The sequence below is a fragment of the Molothrus aeneus genome, chromosome 2 (genome assembly GCF_037042795.1).
Source record: "Molothrus aeneus isolate 106 chromosome 2, BPBGC_Maene_1.0, whole genome shotgun sequence".
Taxonomy (NCBI): Eukaryota; Metazoa; Chordata; class Aves; order Passeriformes; family Icteridae; genus Molothrus; species Molothrus aeneus.
Window position 1 is genome coordinate 54,958,417 of NC_089647.1, and position 27,348 is coordinate 54,985,764.

At 38.0% G+C, this 27,348-nt stretch overlaps 2 protein-coding genes across 2 annotated transcripts in view; one reads left to right on the plus strand and one right to left on the minus strand.

The window, feature by feature from the left end:
* GTF2F2 (general transcription factor IIF subunit 2) overlaps positions 1–27,348 on the minus strand; it is a 78,918-nt gene that overhangs the window by 39,000 nt on the left and 12,570 nt on the right. Inside the window, exons 5-6 of the mRNA XM_066571384.1 lie at positions 25,077–25,115; positions 3,042–3,123 (exon numbers count right to left, since the gene is read on the minus strand). Of these exons, the coding sequence (XP_066427481.1) occupies positions 3,042–3,123; positions 25,077–25,115 (121 nt within the window). The remainder of the gene's footprint in view (positions 1–3,041; positions 3,124–25,076; positions 25,116–27,348) is intronic.
* KCTD4 (potassium channel tetramerization domain containing 4) lies at positions 12,859–14,326 on the plus strand. Its single transcript, XM_066545012.1, has one exon. The coding sequence runs from the start codon at positions 13,013–13,015 to the stop codon at positions 13,784–13,786; it is 774 nt and encodes a 257-aa protein (XP_066401109.1). The 5' UTR covers positions 12,859–13,012; the 3' UTR covers positions 13,787–14,326.

A 27,348-nucleotide genomic window follows, 5' to 3' on the forward strand; every position in this document is an offset into this window, starting at 1 on the left:
CAGTGCAGACAAGCACCTTGGAAGATCTCTCTCTTTAGAGTAGTCATTAATCCAAAGTGCTTAAACATTGGAATCACAAAATTAAAATCTCTTAAGCCTCAGAAAGACAAAATTAAGGCACAGACAATGTATCTTCATGGTGGAAAGCTGACTACAGTAAGAAAATAGTCTGGTGTGTGTGGGACAGGCTAGGGAGGATGTGGAGCCTGCCTAAGGCAGCCTGACAGAAGGGAAAGGCTTGGATGGCATGAATGGCGGGGCACAAGCCTGGTGCAAATACAGAGTGTGCTGCACAGTGAGCCATGTGTGTGACCCCCACCTGTGACACACGCACTGCTACCACAGTTCACATGTGCCCCCACTGTCTGACAGGCTCCATGGGGAAAGAAGGGAATTACTGTACAGTAGTGTAGGCACAGCATCTTCTGTGACACTGCACAGCAAAGCTGACAGCAGTTAGGAATGGTCTGCCTACTTTTTTCCCCACACAGTCCAAATATTTTTAAATGGGATCATAAGATCCACTCCCACAAGACAGAAATCATGACAGGTCCTTGGAAACCACATATATTATTTTCCAGCTAGCCTCAATAACAGCAAATGTAAAACCAATCATTAAGGTGCTATGAAGAAATACACTGCTAATCAAATTTTGCAAGAATTTCAATAGCACAAAGCTTTACTAGTGCAGGATAGTGGGAGTTTCATGGTATTTGTCCCTGTTCTAGAATGTGAAATTCAGGAAAACTGAAAAAATTAAATAAAACTGCCGACAACAAAACTTGCAAAATGGATTACCAAGTGAAGGTCACACGGCCTCTGTTTTACCTTAGTTAGGGAGTAGCTATCCCTAGACACACATTTGTACCTTGTATTCAACGTGTTGTGAACATCAGCCACCTCCATCCTTTCTGTAATCAAATCAAAAGCAGGGGGGAAACCCTCCCAACTACTACGTTTGTTAACATTTTCACTCACACATGTCACCAGTCACTGTAGTTTCATCATCCATCCTTAAACCCACACGTCATGCTATCTCCCACTTAACTGCCAGCAGGCCCATCACAAGACCATTGCTTCATCCTCATGCTGAAACTCCACAGAGCAGCAAGGAGATCAATGCCACACCAGGCATCCATTAGCTGATCTCCTCAACCCAGATGCAGACGGCAAAATAGACAGGATTCCTATCTGCATTTAATACCAGGAAGTATATCATCCTTTCTGGTTATTGCCAGCTCTCAGAAAAAAGTGATTACAGATTTTGAGAGTCGGCAGCTCCATTTTCTAGATCTTAAACATTTGCATTTATCTTTTAATTTTACTTCCTTCCCAACTCAACTTAGTATTATAGCACTCAAAGCCTACACAATAGACTTGCTGTTTTATCAATATTATAAAATCCATCTTTGAAGAGTCTGTCTCATATAAAGCACAACAGTAAATAGAAAAATGAACAAAATGGTTTAATATAACACAGCTCCATAATGTATGTGCTTTATCTTTAATGCTGTCACCATTTTTTATGTACAGACTATAGCATGTTCAGGGTGGGAGAGCATAAAGGGAGTGTAAAGTTAGATCCTACTACTCAAATACCAGATACAGTATTTGGATATAAACCAATTCCTTCTGAGGCTGTGACTGTTAGATGTGCTAAATCTCATGCTGATTCTCAGCAGATCAGACTATTTTTTTTAACTTCTTGGTAGAAGGCAAAAAATCTTTAACAACATGTGAAGTTAGAAAGTAGGAATAAACAGCCTGACAATTTTTCTAGAGGAAGGAAAAAACAATGGTCCATTGTTTTCACCTGCCAATGTTTTCAAAGACAAAATATGCTTTTGTGTTTGTACTTCTGTTGCTCCTATAGGAGTAGAACATGACAAAACCAAATACCAGGAGGGGCTGCATCCATGCATGCGTGACAGAAAGCAGAATGCTGAAAAATTCAAAGTTTGAGTAGTACTTAATTAAAGCTATCAGTTCTGTTTTGGTCTCCTTCTGTGCCCTTAGCAGAAGAAGCTTATCTGATCAACTATGTACAAAAAGCAAAAAAGCACTTGGATCAGGAAACCTGTGATTAGAACAAGTATGAAGCAAATACATCTTACATTCTATATTCATGTACATTTAAAATTGCCAGATTGAAATGAGTCCTTTTCTATAACATTACTTTGCATTGTATGTTTCTTTTGACAATTTTAAAACCAGTCACAGACAATTCTCTTCCTGAAATTTCCTGCTTTAAATTTCTCTATTTACAATAAACTCACAGTACAAAAAGGTGATTCAATGAAAACCCACATACTTAAAATATATAAAGATGGACTTAACATAAGGCACAATTCAATCCCAAATCTGATTACTAGAGAACATCATCAAGTTAATTACCCATAAGATATATGAATCACATGGTAAATTCCAGAAAATTTGCTTAAATTTTCAGAAGTCACTAAATGATCCTGTTAAATGTGTGTGTTGTGGTTTCCATGCTACTTCTAGCATTTTCAGTCACTACCTTTTTTAAGAACCATGCCAGTTTAGGTCCAGCACTTCTCCAGAAACTCTTTCCTATTTTGGACATTTTAAGTGTCTTTTCAGAGATCCTTTTTGTCTAGCATGGCACAGTGTAAAGTGGAATTAAACTTGGGTGATCCACAGAAACCCACACTCAAGAAGTGCACCCCAAGCAGACCGATGTAATCCCTTAAGTCTCAGGAAATTCAGCTTGAATCATATTTGAATACAGTCATATGTTCAGATATGAAAAGGTACATGTGCTCTAGTAAGAGATTTGAATATGAATGGATGCAGAAGTCTGCATCATCCCACCAGACAAAACCAGAGGGAGATACAACGCCCACAGCAGCCTTCACTCCCTCCCTACAGTAAATGCACCCCAAAAGCAAGATCAGTTCTGATTCTGTGTAGATCTGGTGTAAGACCATGACAATACTGAAATCACCCTTCCCTAGTAAGGCAATAATAAAAGCACCAAAATCAGATGTCACATATCATTTGTTATGAAGGACTCCTACCTTTTCAGCTTCATATAATTTTCACTAGCTGCAGGTCTGCATTCAGCACGTTGCACCACTATTCCTTCCAAGGCAAGTTTATCTAGAATGAAAAGAAAATGAAGTAAAACCGGACATGAAAATAAGATCCACCAAGATGGTCAGCATTTGAATTATTTTTCACTAATTAAGAATTTACTAAATATAACATAATTCTAAGTCCTCAAATCAAGCTCTAAAATCTCTGCTATTCAGACACCAAAGAAATAAGCAGGAAAAACATGTTTGCATAGCTGGTATACCCTAGACTTCCTTGTTTTGCCTTCAGATATTTTACATATTAAGAATGAATCACAGAGATCAAATTTTAAATAAGAGATTGTAACTCCTTTCTCTAGATGTTGCACTCAGAGTATTATCTAGGAACTTTTTTGTAAATGGGCAATTAATACAATCAGTGTCAGTGAAAAAAATAATCTACAAAGAGAATCCAATAATCAAAGTATCCAAAATTAGTGGAAGATAAAGCAAAAGCTAATTTTACTCTTATACGCAGGAAAATAGTACCACATTTTCCTCTTGTTACAATTTTTTAAAAAAGTACACTGAAGGAACACAATGCAAAACAAGTAATAATACAAGAGGATGGTAACAGTCAGGGAAAAGAAGTAAAAGCTTTCAGTCAGTAATCTAGGACACCACATACATGTATTTAGGTAATACTCCTCTCAGTACATTCACCACTAAGTCACTTTGTTACCCTACGTGACCATCTTTTGCCTAAAGCAACAATGACTAACAGAGCAGTACCAGCCTACACCATAACGGTAGGTAAACCCAAAAATTAAAAGCAACTTAATGTAGAAATGAAGAGAGAAGTGATGGTGGGCAAATTTCTTCACTTCTACTATGATGTTCTAGTGTATGCTGTGTGGATGTGGGAGGGGCACGTGTCAATTTATCCATCTGTTTTGGGCATAGCCAGTGCAATTTGTGTTAAACAAACACCTCTGGAACAGCCTTGCATTACAAGAAAGGATGAGTTTTAAAGGCTTGACTAGCTCTCAGTACTGAAATGTCCTTCCAAGAGCACTACACTGTCATTGTCACCTTGTGCTGGCAATGTCACAGAAGATGACAGAAACACTTAGAAATACTGATGTCCAAGTAACACAAGGCAATCTGAGACACCTCTGGATTTCCTATCATCTTATAGACTGAAATATTACTACATCCACACATCTAAGTTTGCTCTCCCTGAAAAATGCCAGAAACAATTACTTAGACATCATGAATTTTTAAGTTATTTAATCTAAAATTTATTGGATTGATTCAAACTAAATCTTTGAAAGCAGTATGAAAGCCATATTTTTTCAGATAGGTTTGAATGAAATAGAAGAAAATTTGTTTTAAAACACTTGTGATTTTGTGGATTCCCAGCTTAATGGTCAAAAGAGACAACTTGGAAGATTTGCCTGACTTCCTATGTATCACAGACAGAAAAATTGTATGGTCTTTCTTCTTTACAGAACATAGTAACTTATTTGTGGCTTAAGTGGTACTAATATTGCTGCTTAATTTCTAATAAGAATTGGGCTTCAGCTTCTAGCAGTTGGTTCTTCTTATGACTTTCTATACTATGGTAAAGAGTCTTTCAGTACCTGGTGTTTTCTCCCTTTGAAAGTACTTACAAATCGTTATCAAGTTGCTTCTCAATCACCTTTCCAATAAATGAATCAATTAAGCTCATGCATTATCTCATTACAAGACATTTCTGCCATACTTAAATCAGTCTGGGATTTCTTATTTATTTCTTATTTGCACCTTTTCAATCTCGAAATGATGCTTTAAGATAAAAGAGACCAGAAACCGGACATAATACTACTGAACTGATTTTATGAAAACCATACATGGAAGTAAAATAACAGACACAGGAGCTGGAATTTCTCTCACCTCACTTAAGCCATTTGAATGTTATTCAGAATCTATGAATTCAGCAGAGAGCGGGAGGAAGGGAGACTGTCAGGAAAAAAATGGTCCCATCACTTTTAGAATTAAATTATTTCCCAGTGGGGTTTTTTTGTAGGTTTTCTTGGAGGAGAGCACACATGGTGTCTGTGTCCCATGACTGCTTCATGCTTAGATGGCTAAAACTGAGTTAAGATCATTTGTCTCTAAAAACCAAGTTCTGGGGGTTTGGCTATTATATTACTAACTGGCTATTATATTACTACACAAATATTCTGAGTCTTCTCTAAGCCTCACATTTTACCTATGGGCTCTGCATTGCCTAGGTGTGTAATTGCCTTTGGTTTGGTAAAAAAAAACATTGTCTTTAAAACAGATTCTGTGAATTAAGGAATCCCAGTCACACTATGACAGTCCTGTCATAGTTACTCACTGTCTGACCTGCATTTGTGTCAATGACAACACATTTTATAAGCAGTGATTCTCACCACTGTTGTCCTTGCTAATCCTGGAGTAAGCCCTTCAAACTACAACTCAAGAGGCTTCCTACTCATAATTCCTCTCTGATAATTGTCAGATAGTTTTTAATCTTGTTCTGTGCTTGTTTTAGTTTCTTTTTTAATATAAATCAGAATGTCACAAGGATCTAGACTATGTGCAATAGGAAATGCTAAGCAGGCTGCAAATGTGCTGTTACTTTAAACTCATAATCTTCAAAACAAATAAAATTAGGTTTATTGGACCAGAAAAACTTTACATAAAGCCATGTTTGCTAGGATTCATTACATTTCCAGTCTTAGATACCTCTTGAGCGCCATAACAATTTTTCTGCTCACTTCTATGGTACAGGTTTCAAGGCTAGTTAACCTATATTCATCTGAACCATCTAACCCAGCTGCCTGAACACTCACTGACATGTCACTGTCAATCTCCCTGCACTTGCACAATTTTCAAATTATTTTTAAGTTTCAAGGATCAGGATCAGTAAAGCAGAGAGTTCCTACCCAGTAACTATTTAGAAAATGAACATTGCCAATTAAACATGTTTATCCTTAACATGACCACAGAATCACATAATAGTTTGGGTTAAAAAGGGCCTTAAAAATCACTCCGTTCCAACCCCCCTGTCATGGTCAGGAATACCTTCCACTAGACCAGGTCGCACAAAGCCCCATCCAAACTGTCCTTTAATACTGTCAGGGCTAGGGAATTCACAAGTTCTCTGATATCTCATCTTTGATGTCTTGACCAATACCCTCTTTTCATTGCCACTGATCCAGATTTGACTTTTGCTGTCAAATCCAGACAAAATGTTCCAATCACTTAATGTACAAGGCTGTGCATAGTCTCCCAAACATCACCTTGCAGCTAAGGTTGTCTGCTGTCTAAGAGCATTCACTGTCCAAACACCAAGGCTTATGTCCCACTTTCCTTGGACCCTCTTTGGAATTTTAACACAACCTTTGAGTCTAGCAGAATACACAAAGATACAGGCAAACCTCCAGATACGAGACTGCAGTGAGAGAACACAGTTTTTATTCCCTTTGTAGCCTACTTAGACCTCATTGACCAAACTCAAATTCAGATACTTGGGTCTGTCTTCAACTGTTGCAGGATGAAAGATGCAATGAAAAGATATCCAAAATGCTACACATCTGCCTTGATATTTCCATAGTCACATCAGCCTAGGAGGTAATGGATGAATAAGGCATGGAATTGGTATTTCCCTGTTAAAAACACCTACTCAAAGTAGATAGTACAAAGAAAATAAATAAATAGGTCTGAAAGACTAGCTGAGATCAGTGATGAGAAGGGAAAATAAGACATTTTCCCAAGAGCCTCACACTCTCAAATGCCCAACATGTGTTGGCAGGTACAAAGTACCCTCATAATGCAGCTCCAGACAGGCTCTTCCACAGAACCCATATGTTCATCACTAGATGCATGCTCATCCTGACCTCCCTGCCTGAATGCCCTGGTGCCAATTCATAAAGTAATTTCAACTATTGTCTCAGTGAGATGATAGATATGCTGGGCGAGACAGATTCCAGCTTGAAATCCTGCTGACAATCATTTTCAAAGAACAGAATATGATAGAAACACTTAAGCCAATGTTAATAAACAGGCAGGAGAGAAATTTACTGGAACTGTGCAGCAGATGGTCTGATAGGGGTTGGCTTGTTGCAGTTTTTAGAGAGAGAGAGATGGACTGATTTGGAGATTTTAATGTATCAATCCTCTAGTCTGACTGCACTCAGCTTCTATTTCCAGCCATTGTCTTGTTGGACCATTGACTGCTAAGCTGAAGAGCCTGCTAGGAAAGCGTTTCTGTCCATCCAAGCACTTACACAGTCTTCACCTTTATCAAGCCTAATAAAAATAAATCATGTTTTCTTGAACCTTCCATTATGCCAATTCTTCAGCTTCTTAATCATTTTTATTAGCCTGAGAAAGTCCAGTTCATGTATGTCTTTCCTGAGATATTGTCTCTCACAGCCAGACTTGACAGCACGTGGGTCAGGTTCTGGAGCTTACCAACTCCTCTGCCTTGTGAGTGGTGCCAAGGAAAAAAGGAGAAGAAGACCACACTCAGGATGCATGATTCTCAGGCAGCAGGAAAAAGGAGATGAGAGTGCAGGAAGGCCAGGCTGTGGGCATGTGTGCCTCCAGCTCTTCAGCTGTTAGAAGATGGGCTGTTGTTTCCCAGCTGTCATGGTTTAACCCCAGCCAGCAAACAAGCCCCATGCAGCCACTCACTGCAGGATCAGTGAGAGACTCAGGATCAGGGAGAGACTCAGAAGGGTAAAAGCTGGAAAACTCATGGGCTAAGATAAAGACAGGGCTGTACCACATACAACAGTTACTTAGGAAGACAAATGCCACCACTCCAAATGTCCCCCCTCTTTCTCCTTCTTTCCCCACTTAATATACTGTGCATGGTGTCACATGGTCTGGGACATCCATTTGGTCAGTTTGGGTCACCTGTCCTGGCTGTGTCTCCTCCCAACCTCCCATGCACCTCTAACTTCCTTACCCGTGTGTCAGTACAAGAAGCAGAAAAAACCTTGGCTCTGTGTAATCCCTGCTCAGCACTAACAAAAACATCCCTGTGTTATCAGCCCTGTGTTCAGAACAAATCCAAAACCCAGCCCCATACCAGCCACTGTGAAGAGAGTTAACTCTACCCCAGCCAAAACCAGCACACCAGCATCTAAGTCAGAAGTCCTGGTAAGCTCATACTGCTCACTTAAACCACTGTGCAGCTTCCCAGCCTTCTTGCATGTGTTGGCTGGACAAGGAACAGCCCCTACCTTCACTAGACCTCAGCTCTGCTTTTACAGACCAAAGGCATTTTGTGGCACCTCTGTTGCCTCGAAGCTGGTGTCCTTCTCAGACCATCCTTCCCTGGTAGCTATGCAACTACTGAAGAGGCTCTCCAGGTTTTCACTTGGCATTCCCTCATTTCGGCATCCAGTGATACATCCTATGTTTGTTTTACTGACCACTGCACAGAACTCATGCTCAGCTGTCAATGACCTATTATACATAGATCTGAACCCCTGCCCTAACCCTCCTGCAAACATAAATACTGCAAATTCTGTCTACAGTGTATTCCTGGGCATATAAACTTTGTATTTAGTGATAATAAAATGTTATCCTAACCAACTATCCAAATCGTTCTGCATCACCAATGTATCACCTTACTGACTGTAATCTCAGGTGTATCATCTCCAAAACCATCAGCAACAATCTCCTGGATCACTCACTAGAAAAAAATTGGACCAAGAACCAAATCACAGCAGCACCTGAGTGACAATTTTCTGCTTAACATTTGCCAGTTTGAAGCCTGCAGGTTAAGTTCTCTATAGCTATCTATAGAATGATAGGGAAACTAATGTGGTATATATTCTACTACAAAATGACAAATGAAACATACTGAAGGATTTATCAGAAAAAAGCATCACCTCCTTTGCTGAACAAATTCTAATTTTTAAAAAAAGGGCAAAAAAAATTAGCACCACCGATTTTCTCTCCATACATTGATTTGCATAATATTAATCTCCCTTACTTTTTAACTGAGTGATTCCCAAGTCAGATATTTTATCATTCTTCATACAGTACCTTTTCATATTTAAATACCTGTCTCATCTAATTCATCTTTCAGATATTGCCACAGCATCTGGTTTTCAGTCTTGTAGAATTGCAGGGCTCAAAAACTATTAAAAATATCAACAGCAACCTTGACAGTTTTTTAGACAGCCCTTTAGAAACTCTTGAATGCAAATTATTCAGACTTTCTGGTTTGAAAATCTTTAATTTTAATTACTATGTAGAGCTTGTCTTCAATAGCTGTTAATCAACATCTGGAGATATTTTTGAAATGAGAATTTCTACGCTACCAACACTGAGACAGGAGCTACAGAATGGTCTAATTGTCCAACAATGTGGCAAATTTTCTGTGTTATGACATTAAATGACTAGCAAACTGCCTCAATAACCCTAACAGATTGCATTAGCATGGCTTCTTAGTACACTTCTGAATTTCTCTCCCTCCAATAGCTGAGAATTTTCCTCATTTCTTTTGTACTCTAATAAAAAATTTAGCTGGTTACCCAGGTTATTTTTACTGACAGCAGATTGTCAGTAAAGCTGATGTTCTTTGGATAGGCAAGTAAGCTGAACTACTGGTAAAGCACCAACTTTTCCATGGTGTGTTCTGGTCCTGAATCCTCAGCTCCATGGCATGCTCAAGCTTACAGACTAGGAGGTTCAGGAAGAGGGTGGAAGTTGAGTGAGAGTGAACTTATTTTCCAAAAGGAAACATGTAGGGCAGAAGGAAGGGCAGATGCCTAGCCCCCTCCTCCTAAGTTTTGTTTTTCTATGCAGCTGCTAGACACCAGCACTGAATTTCACTGTCTCCAGGACAGCTTGTCTGAGCAAGAACCGGGAAATCTCTGTGTATTGCCCTTCTGCTGCAACCCAAAGTGTGTGCAACCTAGGAAGGGAGTACAACTACTATAGCAACTCTCCTAAGTGTGCACAAGGGTGCTCAGTGTATTTCCTGACTTAATCTGAAACCAAAACAATATCCTTTCAATTGCTGGATTCCAGCACTATTGCCTACTTCAAGGGCAAATCCAGCATACAGGTGACACTAAAAATTCATGAAGCAGTAGTCACTTCAGGATTGCTACCCCACACTGCAAACAGAACACTTCAGCTGGATAGGGCACAAACAGTTCACTGACAACAGGGGAAAGCATCCAGCAGCTACTCCATTTCAATCCAAGTGGGAAGCAAGAAGATCTGGGGTGCACTGGGCACATCTCAGCTTTCACAGACTAGTACACAACACAAAAGACTCCCAGAGGACAAAAACGGTCAAAGTCTCTAACTTGATTGCAAGAAATACTTCTGTATCTTTGCCAAAATGAACTTTTGGATGGTCTTTCAGTGCATAGACAAAAAGACAGAAAAAAGGAAATCCACCATAGCTGCATCTTCAAAAAAGACTAAGTTATATGAAACCACCCCACTAAAATTACATGCACTACAATACCATATGTATCACCAAGTGCAAAGGAAGAATTAGAGCTTTTTGAGAAAGTCTTGTATTATGGCACAAAAAGTGGAAAATTTTCACTGAGAAATTCCAGGCTTTAGTTTTGTGTTACAGATGACTGTCAGCTGCAGTGAAATAAAGCTACATGGGTTTGTGGGGATGAAAATTTTACAGCAGCTCTAAATTTTTCAAGTCTCAAAGGTTTAAGTGTAAATATTCATGAACTCCAGAGTATATTTTCCACACCAAATCCATTTTGAATATTTTATCATACAAACCACTAAAATGATTTTGCATGATCTTTTAAAGAATACTTACTTGTTCACAAAAGTGGAAAATATCAACTGCGAGTGTTAGAACATTGAGAAGATGAAGAAAAGAGAACACACACTGTTCTATAAATTCTGTCTGTTGAAATGCAGACAGTTTAACTGGACATGGAAAATTTCTTGTCCTTTACAAATCCCTTCTCTCCTTGGAAATCCCTAGTCACTTGTACCAGGATGCTCCTAGCTCAGCTTCAAAATATTTCAAGTTCACTGTGTGAGATGAAAGAATGACCAATGATTCTCTTAAGGTTTAACAGACAATAAGATGGTTCAATATTTTAGTTATGCACAATCTAAGCACATTAAGTGAATTTTCCATCACTTGACAATAAAATAAATTTGAATTAATGTCTCCTGTAATGGAAAAAAAATCTTACTTGAAACTAATTGGCTTTTTCATTTTCTCAATTACTAATTCAGTAACTTGAACACCTTAGTAATTAGTGAAAGGAGTTAATCTTGAAAAAAAGTCCAAATGTTTAAAAATTAGAAACTGATTGAAATCTCTGACTGAAGTTATGTTAAACATATCCATAGCATCAAAGAGTTAAAAATAAAACCATTACTAATCCACGGTAAATCAAACCTAATTAATAATACCTGCTTAATATATCATATACAGCAGCAGAAAAATTTAGTGCATCAGCACTAGGGACAGGATACCCTGGCAATGAGAAAAGTGGGAGAAAAACATTTTCACTAGAGTCAGTTTCCAAATAATAAAATAGTACAGTGATTACTCTGTGGTATCAGTAAAGAACCTTACAGATAGTGGGAGCAGTAGGAATAAGATACTTAGAGCAGAAGAATTTACAGAAAAATAATCTGCCTTTCTGCTGCCAGTCAGACAAAGCAGGACATATCTATCTCTAAAGTGAAAAATACATATTGACAAAGATGGAACCTCCTCCTCTCCAGGTCTAACCCAAGGAAAGCCTTTGCTCCCACCAGTGCTGGGGAATGTGTGCAGTGGCTCCCATCTGTCCACTCCCCAAGGAAACGCCCATAGAGATTTGTGGAGAGCTTTTCCTTTCCTGCTCCAAACTGCAAATGCTTAAAGGGGAAATCTTTTTCTAGGAGGCAACTGAGAGGCTCAAAGTACAGGAGAGAAGATAGGCATTTGATTTCAGTGTGCTGTGCCGATGTTTCTGCCTCCCTGTACCCCAGTGTTGCTAAGCTATGGTGTTATGTGATGTTCAAAGCTATCTGTAGGCACACAAGCCCTTTGTTCCACAGGGCAGCCGAGTTTTCCTATCGAGAAAGAACCAACTGATGCTAGACAGCTCTGGTGACTTAAAACCCACCATCAATATAAATGGTAAATCCTCCCTGTGAAACTGTTTTTGTTTATGGCACACAGGAAGGCAAAAAGCAAAACCTAATCAGATTGCTGTTCCCGTGGTGGTGAGGATAGACCCTTTGGTTGCAAATGAAAGCTTTTGCCACAAACTTAGAACAGTCAGACCAACAAGTCCTTAGCACCACTTCCAGGGTATCTTCTGTGGAAACATCTTACTGCTACACAATAAATGAGTGCCCGATAAATGAGTGACATGCACATGCACACATTCCACAGATGACACACCCGTTATACACACAGGGACACCTTTCATTTCTGTGTTGTCCTGCTGTAGGCATCAGGTAATCAGTACTAAAAAAACAACATGAAAAAACAGGCTTTGTGAAAATAAAAAATCCTTGAAACACAAATGAAGCTGTTTAACACCATAAGTACAAAATATGATTTGGCCAGCTGATACTACAAATACATCTTCAAGTATTAAAAATAAGTTGCCATTTAGTACAGCAGTATGTAATTCTGTGCAGAACCCCCTAAGCTATGCAAACTACTTAGACTTAAGGGAAAGAAATAAAACAGTTGTTATACGCTTCTTCCCTTACACAGTTAAATGCAAATTCTCTCTTACAGTCATATTCCTGCTATCTCCCTGCACACACAGCCAATACGCCACCTACTGCAAACCCAAGCTGACAGTCAGAGCAATGCGAGCAGCATTTCCATTCCAACATCGAGCTGGAGCTGAATAAAGGTGCTTTTTAATAAGAAACATCCTCTTTGCAAGCTGACAAGAGCAAAGCAGGATAGCTGTATTGTTGTCCTAGCTTCAATAATGGAGAGAAAAGGAAGCAGGAGAGAAAATGAATGCGAAGAAAAAAACAGCAACTCTGAAAGCTCCGAGCTAGACAAGGACTACAAAACGTCTCTGATCACTCTGAATGTCGGTGGTTATCTATATATCACACAAAAACAGACACTAACCAAGTATCCAGATTCTTTCCTGGAGGGGATCATAAATGGAAGAATAATGTGCCCATTTGATGCAGACGGTCATTACTTCATAGACAGAGATGGACTCCTTTTTAGACACATCCTCAACTTCCTACGGAACGGAGAACTTCTTCTACCAGAGGGGTTTCGAGAAAATCAACTTTTGGCACAAGAAGCCGAATTTTTCCAGCTTAAGGTACTCTCAGAGGCAGTGAAATCAAGGTGGGAGAAGGAACAGCTAGCATCCCGAGAGACTACTTTCCTGGAAATAACTGACAGCCACGACCGTTCACAAGGACTTAGAATCTTTTGTAATGCTCCCGAATTCATTGCAAAAATAAAATCCAGAATTGTACTGGTGTCCAAAAGCAGGCTGGATGGATTTCCAGAGGAGTTTTCAGTATCTTCAAATATTATTCAATTCAAGTACTTCATAAAGTCTGAAAACGGTACACGACTGGTACTGAAGGAGGACAATACCTTTGTCTGCACCCTGGAAACTCTTAAATTTGAGGCTATAATGACAGCTTTAAAATGTGGATTTAGACTGCTGACCAGTCTGGACTGTTCAAGAGGGTCGATTGTTCACAGTGATGCACTGCATTTTATCAAGTAATCACAAAGGCAACGAGCACGCAGCCAATAAACCTCCCTGAGCTGCAGCCTCCTGGCATCACAAATAATGCATCTAACTAGCCCTGTACCACAGAGCTCAGCTACTAATCAACTGATGTGAGCTAATGGTATGTAAATCTCATAATGACATCTATCTCTGGCTTACTTAAGCTGAATGAAAATTCTATGCCTGAATTTAACAAGAATTATCTGCTAACATTGTAAACAGATGGAATGCTTTATGCTCTTTGTAATATGTTTTCTCAATGCTGTCTTTCAACCAGAGAGTCTAGCTGAATTTTTGTGTACCTGTGTGATGAATGTGCATATACCTAACCGCTCTGCTGAAAAGCAGTGAGAGTGTTTTCAGATAATAAGCAGGCTTAAAGAATGTTTTGCTTATAAGACATTAAGAATGGCTTTTAACTGGAATAAATTATTTTGACTGTTCATTAGTGTTTATGGTAATCTATTGTACTGAATTTCCAAAAAACAAGATTGCAAGAGAGTTTACAATAAACAAATTAATTTTTAAGTTAAATGGTTTCTCAACTCACTTAACCCCAAATTTATACCATATTGCTACACTAATGCTGCCAGAAACATGTAAGCCAACAAAATAATGCTGGTGGAGAATAATTTTATCATAGGAATTGGGTCCAATCTGCACAGAATGTTAAATTTTCTAATCATACATCATATCAAATAGCTAACAAAAGTATTTGACATTAAGTTTAGTGTAACAGGTTTCCAGTATTGGCATCCAACAATGCCACAGTCAGTATTTCCTAGCAATCATTTGTGCTCATAAGGACAGGCAATGAACAGAGCCCTTGCTTTGCACAGTGGCTTGCTAAATGCAATGAGTACTATAAGTTCTGAACAGACCACCTGCTGGCATTAAAGACAATTCACTCTAAGTAACAGAATAAATACCTTCATTCTCCTCATTTCCACTATTTATAAAATCTTTTAATTGATATTTTAAACAAAGTTTTAATAGTTTCTACAGAACAACTGTAACTGATTTAAACACAAGTACTACAAACCAGTCATTTCACAAAAGCAAGCAGAAAAATCATCACAAAAGGCAAGAAGAAGCAGTACTAACTCTAAGTGTTGTTTGTCATTGAAACCAATCATCATTCACAGCTTATACAAACCCAAAATTCAAGTAAAATGCTTATAAAGAAAGCAAAAAAAAACCAACTAAGTAGTGTCCCAAAACATTGATTTTATACAGGAAAAAAACAATGTCAACAAAAGGCAGTACAATCCATACCAGAAGTGACAACCAAGGAAAACAGCTAACAGAAGACAGGCTGAGAACAGCTGTGGTTTGGATTTTAGGGGGAACAAATCAATCCTAAGTATGAAGGACTGAGAATACAAATGCAAGGTCCACTTATCCCTCAACATGAAACTCTTTTTCACTTTTAACACACAACAGGTGTTGCTAACTAGGTCCCTTGCTAGAGATGAATTAATAAGTGATGCTACATCTCCAGACCAGGGAGCAGTGACTGAAACATATTCCAATATGATTTTATCAAATGGGGGAATTCAACCTCTCCAGAGAACTCCATCACAATGAATACACTGTCTGGAAATTGTGATGTTTTCTATCTAGTCCTCCTGTTACAGACTTACAATTCACAAAAAATGTGGTTCTATAAAAAATATGGTTCTATGTGGAACTTTTCCAGACTCTAATGTTTAAAAATCAGATTACTTTACATTTCAGGCATAGAAGCTGAAGAACTGTCCGTGTATCCCAAAACTTCTCTGAATTTGTCCAAATTCATTAATTATATACACACAAAAGATACATAGTAAAATACTATTGTTTACATGTGCCACCAGCATGTGTCATCTTCCCTCCTCCCCCTCCAAGCTATTTTCAAATTGAGGTATTAAAAAAATCCTCATTAACCACTACTCTTGTACTTATAAGAATCTGTAGGACTTCTGTGAAAAGCAAATGTGAAAGCTTCCCTAAAAGAAATACAAAATCCTGTTGATCTTCTAGGACAAGAACTAGAAACACAATCACACAGAACAATTACATGAAAAGCCCTTTGTAGATACAATTCTCTATGTGAGCAAGATAAAGTGACAAGACAATCTAAAAAAACTCCTTAATGAATCCACAAGTTTTAAAGCAGCATGCTCACAGTGCTGTCAAATACACAGCCTGCATCAGCACAAAGTCTGGAGGAGGCTGTTGCTCCTGGGATGTCAATCCATTTGCATTTAAACACTTTTGATTACAACCTTCATTTGTCCTGGGTCTTTGACTAAAATTTAAAATGTAATTGCAGCTGAAAAGAAGGAAGGTGAAAACCAATTTTTATTTCAAACAATTAATATATGTTAATTAAAATACGTTGTGGTTGCTCGCCTTTCAGTTAAGCTCTTAGGATGGCAAACACCAAGAAATCAATTGTTAGCACTCCCCTATCAGAAGGCAGCACCAGTTTTTTATTGGAGCATGACTTGTGCTCATGAAAAATCAGTAGAGAATTTGATGGGTCTGCATTTATTGTAGAAAATATTTTCAGAATATAAGTTATTCATAAGCTGATAATCACAGGTAACATGGAAACCATCTGAAACATCTTCTAAGAATATTGTATAGCTATTCATAAAAGATTTATTTGCCGGGCTTTTGGTTCAGAGTATCTACTGCCCTCTCAACCTATGAAAGAGCACTTTGAAAAAAAAAAAGGTTTTTTTAAATGAAAAATGTACTTCTCTAATCATTATTAAAATAATTACCTGTGTTGTTTGCTTGGTTTATTGCAGATTGGTTGGTTTGTTTGTTTGTTTAAAATTCAATGATTCATTACCTTACGTAATTTTAACTGGATTTTTTGAATATTTCTGTGTAAGTAACAGTGACATCTATGGCAGACATGTAAAGTCATCTGCTGCACCACTAACTTCAATCTTATTTCTTTTCCCTTTTTCATGAGCAGTGATGCATTTCTGCAAATGTCAGGGTTTGAAATTTTTACATGCTACCTCTGATCGAAGGCACCTCAGCTCTTTGAATTACACAGCAGAAAGGAACACGGAGGTAAAAAATTTAATTCCCTTCCCTGTTCAGACTAAACAAATCCACAACTGTCTTGAATCATGCCATATCAGCTACAATTAGACACTTCAATCTAGATATAAACTTGAGCAATTTTTCAGGGTGGGACTGTCATGTTTTGGTATATGAACAAAAAAAACCACATAAAACCTCAATACTGTAAATAATGTTTCCTTTGTACTTCATAAACATACTAAATATAAATATATTTTGCATATGTTCAGTCAGTCAGGTGGATACTTGTGTTCCATCACAGTAGGATGAGCCAGAAAAAGTACCCAGTTATGCATCAGCTACCTTTTCTGTCTTTTCTTTAAAGCTGGAAATTTCATATTCAGTAACTGCTATGACAATATGAAAGCTGCAAAACCAAGGGCTTAAGTCAGAAATACCCACAGTTGTTCTAACAACATTAACATTACATAGTATATGATGCGCAGGCAAAATATTTTTATTCTCCTTTATCTCATTAAGACTTGGATCACAACAAACTTACAGAACTGCCCTACAAGTATGAGGAAGGAATGACAATTACCATAATTTCTCTGATGATCTTCAACTGCTCCGGTAGGAATTAGAAGGAATTTCCTCCCATTTCCCCAAGGAGGCACTTAACCTGCTCCCAGGCTTGGTCAGCTCTGCTGGCCTCACTGCCTGTTTTGTCAGGTGAGAAAAGGCGTCACCAAGCAGAAAGGAGAGGCAACTGAAGGCAGGACTAAATTGCATAGACTACAAAAAAATGTCCTATGCCCCTATTAATTTCTTGAATGACTACTCATGGAAAAATATAAATAGCTGCCAAACTAACCAAAATACTGACACCTGGATGGTCGCCTTTTCCCAGTGGTGAAGGAGAAGCCAAGGACCCTATCACACTTGGCAGTACACTGGCATAGGTACCAACCATATGGATTTCTATTGAGAACAAAATCTACAAGTGGCTGCACTATGTCAGACTAAAGCCTGTTTTAGCCCAGTTTTCCCTAGTGACTGGGAACTGTTTCTAAACCCAGAGACTTCACATGTCTGGGAGAACCCTCATTTTTGATCCTTTGACCCTCACATTCTTTCCCTTGTCTTGTTCTCTCCTCCCATCATACAACTATTTTTCATTTTTGTTTCACTGTACCCCTTCTTTTCATCAGGCCAGTTGGGGGGCTTTGTCAGGAATGCCTAGGAAAGAATAAATACTGAGAAAAATAGATACAATGCCCGCTCAAAGTATTTCTTCAGTCTCTAACCAGTCTTACTGCCCAATGACTTCTAAAGTTAGATGCGGTTTCTGGAGGTAGTCTTGATGCTGTGAAATACAGAGGCTGTACAACAAGGTCAAATTGCAGCTCTAGTTCTGTACCTTCAGTACTGACTCACCCACTGACCAGTGTTTCACAGCCTCATAATTGTACTATTGATATTTTCAAACGCTCATGTCTTATTTTTTTTTTTTTTGCATTTGTACCTATTACAACTGTTTAAGTGACAACAGGTCACTTCTTTTCTACAGTGGGTAAAAAATTACATCATTTGCAGAAAATCAGTGGCATTGTTATTTTCGCCTCTTAAAAGCATTACAAGGTTTCCACTCAGTAAGATGAGAAGAAGTTAAGAGAATTGTCTTCTTCCCCCACTCCTCATTAGTATACAAGCAGAATAAGGGCAGGCAACAAAAACTAGAATTTAATAAGAACAGTGTCTAATCCATTCATTTATTTGTGGGTCATGTTGCCCTACTACTACTGACTGATAAACCAGGATTGGGGATGAAGAGCACAAGTTCACTTGGGTCTGTGACAAAATAAGTACTATTTTCTAGGCTGGATCATCTTTGCAAAATAACTATTACATAAACCTAACATTGTCTGCTGCCCTGCAATACAGGGTAGATTGACAGGAAAGTGACTACTAGTTAAAAAAAATGAATGAATCCTTATATAAAGAGAGAGGCTTGCATAATTTACTGTTTTGAAACAAAATCAATAAGTAAGGCACAAGAAATTTAGGATCAGAAAAAAAACATTTCGGGGTTTGTTTACATTTGAAATAGACATTCTGTAACTACCATGTATTAGTATATCACAGAGAACATTGTCTCAAAACACTGCCTCTGTAAATCATCATCATTCCCAATAAAATGCCAGAAAACAAGCAGTATGGCAAGGACTGGGGAAGGTAGGAGGAAGATGTATGATGACACCTGAGGAACATGGATGAGCAAGCACTCCAAAAAAGCAACTGCAGTTGCTTTTCTTTCTGAAATTGTGTAATATTCTGTAGAATTAGACAGTTGATTTCTTTTCCCAAGAATGTTTGTAGTAGGAGTACCACACACAGCTAATGCAACAGTCTCCCAAGTAGCTGTTTCTATCTGTGCAGCTCAAAGCTGGTACAAAAATTATAGCTGTAAACAGCAGCTACTCATTTAAAACACCATTACAACATGATAATATGCAAGCTCAACATGCTAGGATTTCAAGACCAAGTTGTTAGAAGATGACTCCTATAAATTGAGTCATTCTGAATGTCTGTAAGCTTCTCCTGATAATGCTAAAAATTACAATACTGCCTTGTTCACTGGTGATGTGACTTTGGGGGACATAACCTTGGTTTACACACCGTTCATGAAAGCCATCATCTTTCTGGGCATTAAAGGAGTATTCCACTAGTCCCACGCCAAGCATTATTTTAGTTTTGTGAAAAGCTAGATCTCTATGCTTTTCCAGGATACACCTTTTTTTCCCTTTGACACCACCAAACTTTCAGGGGCAGCTTTGTTCCAGGTATGGAGAGCCTGCTCTAACCAAAGCACAAGGTCTCCTTGCTCACAGGTCCTGAAGAGAGATTTGGCATCCTGTGTCGGGGGTAGCACTTTATCAGCAACAGAAACTCATCAAGGAGATGAGAATTCAGATTTAGAAACTAAAGGCTGCTTGCTGGGGAAATGCCCCAGGAAGATGAAGTTCCAAGGGGCTTGCTAGAGGCTGGAGTCTGATGCTGAGGGAAATCTGCAGTGTTGGCTCCCCCAGCTGTGAGAATGAGGAGAGAGAAGTGTGGTGAGAGAGCCTATGAGCACTATGAGATGAGGAGAAAGGGACTCAGTGTCACTCAATGTCAGCTGAGGGTCTTGGTTTTGTGATAAAGACAGATGTTCACACAGTGCAACACTGAGGTTATACAAGTAATGTCTAATAATCCTGAAATTAATAAATAAATAATGGACAAAAAATCGTACAAAATTCTCTTTTTGCTTTTCATATGCCAGCTTTCAAAGAGGCAATTTTCTTTATTGTAGCAGAAGTCAGAGAAATTAACTTTAAAAAAAAAATTGTTAATAGAAAACTTCAAGCTACAAATCTCCTGCTGCAGCTCCACAGAAAGCTATTTGTTAGCTCCTAGGAGATTCCTGATTTTGTACCATAGCGAACAGATAAAGTGAAAAAAACCAGGTCAGAGGTGGATACAGACTCTCTCAATCAGGAAGAAAAAATAAGCAAACAAACTAGTAATGAACAGGCTAAGCATGAAAAAATGTAAACAGACAAGCAACTGTAACACCAAACCCAGTCATTTATTGCCTCTCTACTACTTAAATAAGGCCTTTGGCAAGTATTAGGGATAAAGCAGTACATTTCCTCAGTGCTGAAACTGGTAGTCTCAGAGGAGACAAATTAAAGGTCCTGCCAGCCAGGTTGATAAGAATCAGCTAAAGAGAGGAAAAGGTACTCTTGAGGTTAGAAGTCTTATCAATACTAACATTATCTAAGGCCTACAGCACTGCCAGGTCTCGTGACATTTCCAACACATTTTCTAAAAAGAACAGCAAATAAAGCTCTTTCCCAACAGGGCAGAAATCTAACATGTAGGCTATCTTATGCCTTCCATATGGTGATAAAAGTCCACTTCTATAACTTTTCTGCCACACCAAGATTATGATTTCTGAGTTTGCCCACAGAGTTTCCTCCTTTTATTCACTTTGAAACTGACTCCTGCAAGCCTTACATGCCAGTCTTGTACTGGCCAAGACAGAAAACATTTGATTTTCCTCTGCCCCTTTGATCCATCATTCAAGGCTCTGAATTTGCAATACTCCAGAACTCTGAACCCATCAAATGTGATCAAACCCATCAAATGCTGGTAGGTGGGTGAACTGCAACAATCAGCAAAATACCTCACAGAAGACAAACACAATTTGTGAAGTCATGATCTGCAATGCCTGGCATGGCTAAGATTCCTGGGATTTCTCAAGAGTCATAAGGAAAACCAAGAACTCTGGTGCAAGCCAAAAGCACACTTCTGTTTATTCATTACTTCTACAAGCTGGACATGGACATCATAGGAGGACAAAATAAGGTCATGGGATTAACTCCCATTGTTTTGTATCAGGTTCTGTTCTCCGGAGAGAAACTGACAATAAGTACATTCGTTTGCTCAGACATACATGTTAGACTATTCATACAATATCCTAAAATAAATAGCCACACTCTAAGGGCACCAAGGAAATTTACACAAATTCTCAAAAAACTAACTCCAGTTAATGCTGGCCTACATTAAATCTATATCCTTTTGCTATTGTACCACTGCACCTTCCCTGCTCTTCGACAATATTTATTATAACCAGTACCACAGGCCTTGACTACACATACCTTAAAGCTTCTTTGTGTGTTTCAACAGCTACCAATGGAGTCTCACACTGATTGTGGCTCCTGGAAAGCTACTGGGAAGCTTGTACTTTAGGCTGTGTCATATTTATCTGCCAACAAACCCAGTTATATTTCTAAGATAAAAACTGTTTCTGCGTCTTGAACATGGCAGCATCCAAATTATCTTCAACACTGAGTTGCAAGCTAGCATTTAAATTAAAAGTTACTGTTTTATTCCTCTTGACAATCATTTTTCAGTTAGAATTTTGCTTTTGGAGTTTAATTAATATATGTTAACTGCTTGAAAGAGGATAAAATCAAACATGCATTTAGCAGCTTTATACCACCCCATGTTATACCGTAAGAAGCCTCTGTCTTTACAAAAAATTGCTGATTTTATCACATGGAGCTCAGTGGTTATCATCATACTTACAATGAATTTCAGATATTCCAACATATGTATAATCAACATATGAATCCTTTTTTTTTTACTACAATATCAAGAAATTAAGGAAGTGGTATCTACAAACAGTTTGAGTGTTGTATGCTTGTGTCTGCAGTCAAATTCATACACTCATAATTGGTAACATTTCAATACTAAATTCACCCTATATTGTCTGTCTACATGCTCAAAGCTTGGACAACATTAAATACTCAGTTGCTGCCCCTGCAGCTTCCATATAATGCACTTCCACAAGGACTGCACCTAACTGAATTTGCTCTTACATGAGAATGCATTTCTTTACTGTATCATTCTCAGCAGACTACACAGGCTCAGAGCAGCAGCTTCTGAGTATTTTTATTGGGGGGGAGCAGGTCACACTTTATACTGGCACAAATGCTTGGTTTTCACAGCTTCTGTCACCACTGACAGCACTTTCAGGTAGGTGCAAGCAATGTCATAAACAAACAAGAGCCACATACACATATTTGGATTTAAATTGCTTGCTCATCCTCATATAGGACCAAGTAAAGCCAATCCTCATTTCTCTTCTCCTTTAGCTTAGTGTGTTATTTGCTATGCTCCTTTCACTTTTAGCATAAACCAGCCTTCAGGCACTAAACAACACTAGTTGAATCACCAAGCACTGTTTATCACAAGCTCTAAACAAATAGATTTCTGTATGGAAAAACTGATCTAAAATTATAAAATGCAAAAGGAACTCAAATTTAGTTTAAGAGAACTTGTCTCACATACGTCTTGATTCCTGAATATTTTGACTGTAAGCATCATTCAAGATATTATAGATACTAAAGATTTTACATGGGCTCAACCAACAGGGACACTTCATAGATGAAAAATCCATGAGGTCCTGTTAGGTAAAACATCATAATTTCTGGTTCTAGAACTCTCTGAGCTGTGAATCACTAAAGGCTGGAAGAAGCTGGAACAGGTTCCTCAGAAAGGAGGCAGGTGCTCATCTCTGCAAACCTCCATGGTTAGGTTGGACAGGGGTCTGAGCAACCTGTTTTAGTTGGAGATGCCCCTGCTCATTGCAGGGGTGCTGAACTAGGTGAGCTTTAATGATCCCTTTCAAACCAAACTGTTCTATGATTCTATGAGAAGTATTTTGGGGAGGTACCATTGTGCTTCTACACTGCTCTTACTCTCATCTCAAGGTATCTGCTGCTGACCACCACCGAGGACAGGACACCAGCCAGATGAACTTAGGTGTGATCCAGTATCACTCACAATCTCTCTCAAACAGCATCATGTAGAGTAGCAACACTATCATGGCATTTCTAGGTGGTTTACAACTATCCCAACAATAAATGTGATTAAAAATATCATACATAATACTAAGGATTTACAACATAAATTCCAAAGTTTGACAGCACCTTGCCAATGTAAACATCTTTTAAAGATGTAAATCAAATGGTTTTGGAATGTCATATCTCATTTACTTTCTTTACTAACTATGACTAAACCTTACATATTTTAATTTAGTAAAATCCAAAAGGATCTTCTTATGCTAACATGCTAAATAAAAACATACAAGACATCATCCTTGCCTCAAAAGCACTTAATATAGGCAAAGAAACAGTAGATTAACAGAAAAAAATGAATACTACATAGCCTGAAGTACCTGAGAGATAGTTTGGAAAAGGTCATCTAAGTTCCACAATGATTTTGAGAAAAAAGTGAATAAGCAAATAGTGTAACTGATGGCTGAGAGTCCTCCTTTATGTGCCCCAGGGTAACCAAATACCATGACTCAGAGAGTGAATCCATATCCAGTTTGATTCCATAAAATGGGTTTAGAACTTATCTTGTCAGCATATTTAAAGAGCTCACACCATACAGTAATTAATTCTTCTGGCTGAAGCAAAAATATAAACAACTGAACACGTGGCCTTACACAACATTCACGGAACACGGAGGAGGCACCAAGAGAGACAATTCAACCATTCAAACACAAATGAAAACAAAACAAAACCAAGAGTGCACCCTTACAACTAAAAAAAAAAACAACTAAATGGAAGTATCAAAATTCTGATTCATTTTAGCAGCTAAAATCTCAATATCTGATTTACACGAGACACTGCATAGCCATGAATCTCAGTCTTGTAGTGGTATAAAATGCCAATCTCTAGGAAGTACTCCTTCTTACCTTAAAACTGCACCACAATTCACACAGAATCAGACTGAACAGGTTTTACCAATTAAATAAGAATTGCAAGCTATAAAGCATACCTTGGATTCAGTACAAGTCTGCAGACTAACACCAGCCTTCTGACATGCTTAGGCCAGTGTACTAGAAGGAATCTCCATTTTACAAAAAATTCCCTGCTACAGAAAACAAAACCCAAACCCTACCTCTAGCCAGACACAAACTATACACTTTTGAGAGTATTTGATGCTGAAAGGCAATTCAAAGATGTCAGATACTAGAAAAAGCAGACATCTCCATGTTTAATTGTCCAAAAAGTACCTTCGAGATGACATTTTAAACACCCACTAGCATTAGAGTTTTGTTTAGGAAATTCTTTTAACGAAAAGTAGGAGTTTGAAACTCTTTCACACCTTTCACATGAGCCATCTCCTCTCTGTGCCATTACCACGTAACAAGTGCACTCCAGTCCCAATACTATTTAATCTATGTGCACCAGAGATAATACTACTTTTTATGGACTATTTTTATGACTGCTTAGTTTATGCAATTGAAATCAAGTAAAAAAGTTCTGGAAATGTGTCACAAATTTTCCAACCTAAAGAAAAGAATTCAAACTAAAGGTAGACAAACAACAAATTGAAACAAACAAAAAAAAATCTAAAACAACATTGCAAAGAACATTACATTCTAAATCTCTCCCTCATCAATCATTTTATTCTCCTTCTTTTAAGGGAAATAAATTATTACATATATATATATAAAATTTAAACTTTTGGGCACAGCAGATAAACAGTTATGAAGTTATTTTTTAATGTTATGATATTCTACAAAATATTTTTAAAAGGAGCTTTTTTTAATTTACCAATTTCTTAAGAACCAAAACTGGAAATCTGCAGTAATAAGTAATTTCTTAAGTGCTTCAAAGAAAACGTCTGTACTCACCAATGCTGCCGCTTTCTGATTTTTCTTCTGATTGGTTTTCTGGGAAAAAAAATAAACAGAAAAGTAATCACGATGCTTCTGTGTTGATTATTTGAAATTACATCCAACAACTGGGTTGCAAAGTAAAGAACATGATAAAATCAAAATCACTGGATTTGATTAATGTTTATAAATATACCTTCTGAGGAATAATTTGCTACCAGGAGCAACAAAAAAGTCCTTTAGTGCCCAAACTCCCTCACAACTTAAATGAGAGAACTCTATTGCACCTCTGACTGATCTCTGCAAGAACAAAGTTACACATTTATATAAAATCAGTAGCAGGATTATGCTCAAGCAATGTACATTATTCATTTATCTCACTGGTTAGCCTAGACCAACATTTTTGGTTACTACAAAAATAATCAGGGTTCTGCAAAAGAATGTTCTTAATTGGCACTAGGTAATTTTTTGACCTTGATCAACCTCTTCTCTACCCTTTTTACAGGCAATGGAAGAATTTATTTCTTCAAGCTTTTTCCTCTCTGATTATTTGTCCTGCAACGATTCTATAGACCATCGGTATTTTTTGTCAAGTATTTGTACTTGTCAAGTACAACAAATACATATAATCAGAAATATCTCCTGTTCCACTCAGCAGAGAATCATGTGTAGGAAACAGACACAGTGTTGCAAAGTGACTTGCTAAAAAATTATGGCTCTGGTGAATGGCAGAGTCAGATTCAGAAGCAGCTTTCTGCAAGAAATTCCAATCCCACATTCCAAGAAATGGCTGCCAGTAGACGTATTGTGGTAATTTGAGTTACAACCCCTACCAAGCCCTGTAAGATTAAACCCCTCCATTAATTTGTCAGTATTATATTTGACTGTTCCCCCTATATTTCTCCTTTTTATGCATCCTCTGATGCAGAGAACAAAAAGAACAATTTTCACTTCCCTGAAACACAGTTAGAAATGGTAAAACATACTTGTCCTTTGCTTTCAACTCAGGCAAGTCACAGCTGTCATTACAAGCTATTTACTTACAGGCAAGAGTGAATTACTGCTCTAACTCAGAGAGTAATTTTCGAGTACAGTTAGGTTGATAATTTTTGCTATTTACAGGCTGGGTATTAAAGGAACTGAAAACATGAAATATTTTAGAAAACCTTTTTCATGCCACTGATTCTTGCTGGCTTTGAAGGCTTCTGTCCCTCTTTTCTCATTGAGATGGCTTGAGAGCCTGAGGACTAAATGCAAACATAAAAACCAGTATCTTCCAGCTCCTTCTTTCTTTATACCAGGTGGCTGTCATTAGTCTCAGCAGCTGAAGGCACCTGCTTTCTCTATGAGAAACAATTATTATATGGCTCCTTCACAGCCATGAGTATTCACAAAGTGAGTAAAGATCCCTGCCAACTTTCAGACGTACATCCAGGATAGCCTGTGTGCAGAAAACCAAGTATTTTCTCATTGATGTAATTTTTTGTGCATATTTGGCACATTTACAGCATGACTTAAAATAAATGTCCAACCAATTCCTAATTCAATTGTAGCTTAATGAAGGAAATACTCAGTACACACACAAGAAGCAGAGAGGATGAAATGAAGAACATACAAACAAACAAAGATACAAACACCTGTCTGAAGTGAGAAGCAAGATGGAACTGGACTTTTAATTTCAACTGTTTAATTCAACTCAGTTTCAATGGAAGACCAGAGTTACCTCACCGAAACTATTGCCAAATACATTACCCTTGAACATTGCTAAGAGCATCTCTGATTCAAATGGCAATAAAGGTACTTCATGTCTACAGGGAAAGTGTGTGTGTTTGTATCTGCCCTCAACAGCAGAGACAAAAAACCAGACAAAATTCAAGTAAAAAAGTGTCATTTTTCTTTCTCATCAGTAGACAACTCAGTTTTCTTATGATTAGGTCACAAGTTCTCCTTTAAAAATCTTCTCAGCATTAATATAATGAAGAAGGTAAAGGCAGTTGTACTACATCTACTGAATATATTTCATTAATGCAGACCACAGCTGCTCAGCCTCCTCTACAACATGCAGGAGTTGACAAACACCAACAGATTTGGGCTGGTTAGCTGGGGTTTTTTGTTGTTAGTGGGCTTTTTGCTGTGGTAGTGGGTGGTGGTAGGATGTTGGTTTTTTACATATACATCAGTGAGACTGGAAACAAAAGGTATTTTAAATCAATGAAGTTTGCAAAAAGACTATTCCCATCACACAGAGCCCATTCTAACAGACCTTGTATTTTGTGTGTTATATCCTCAA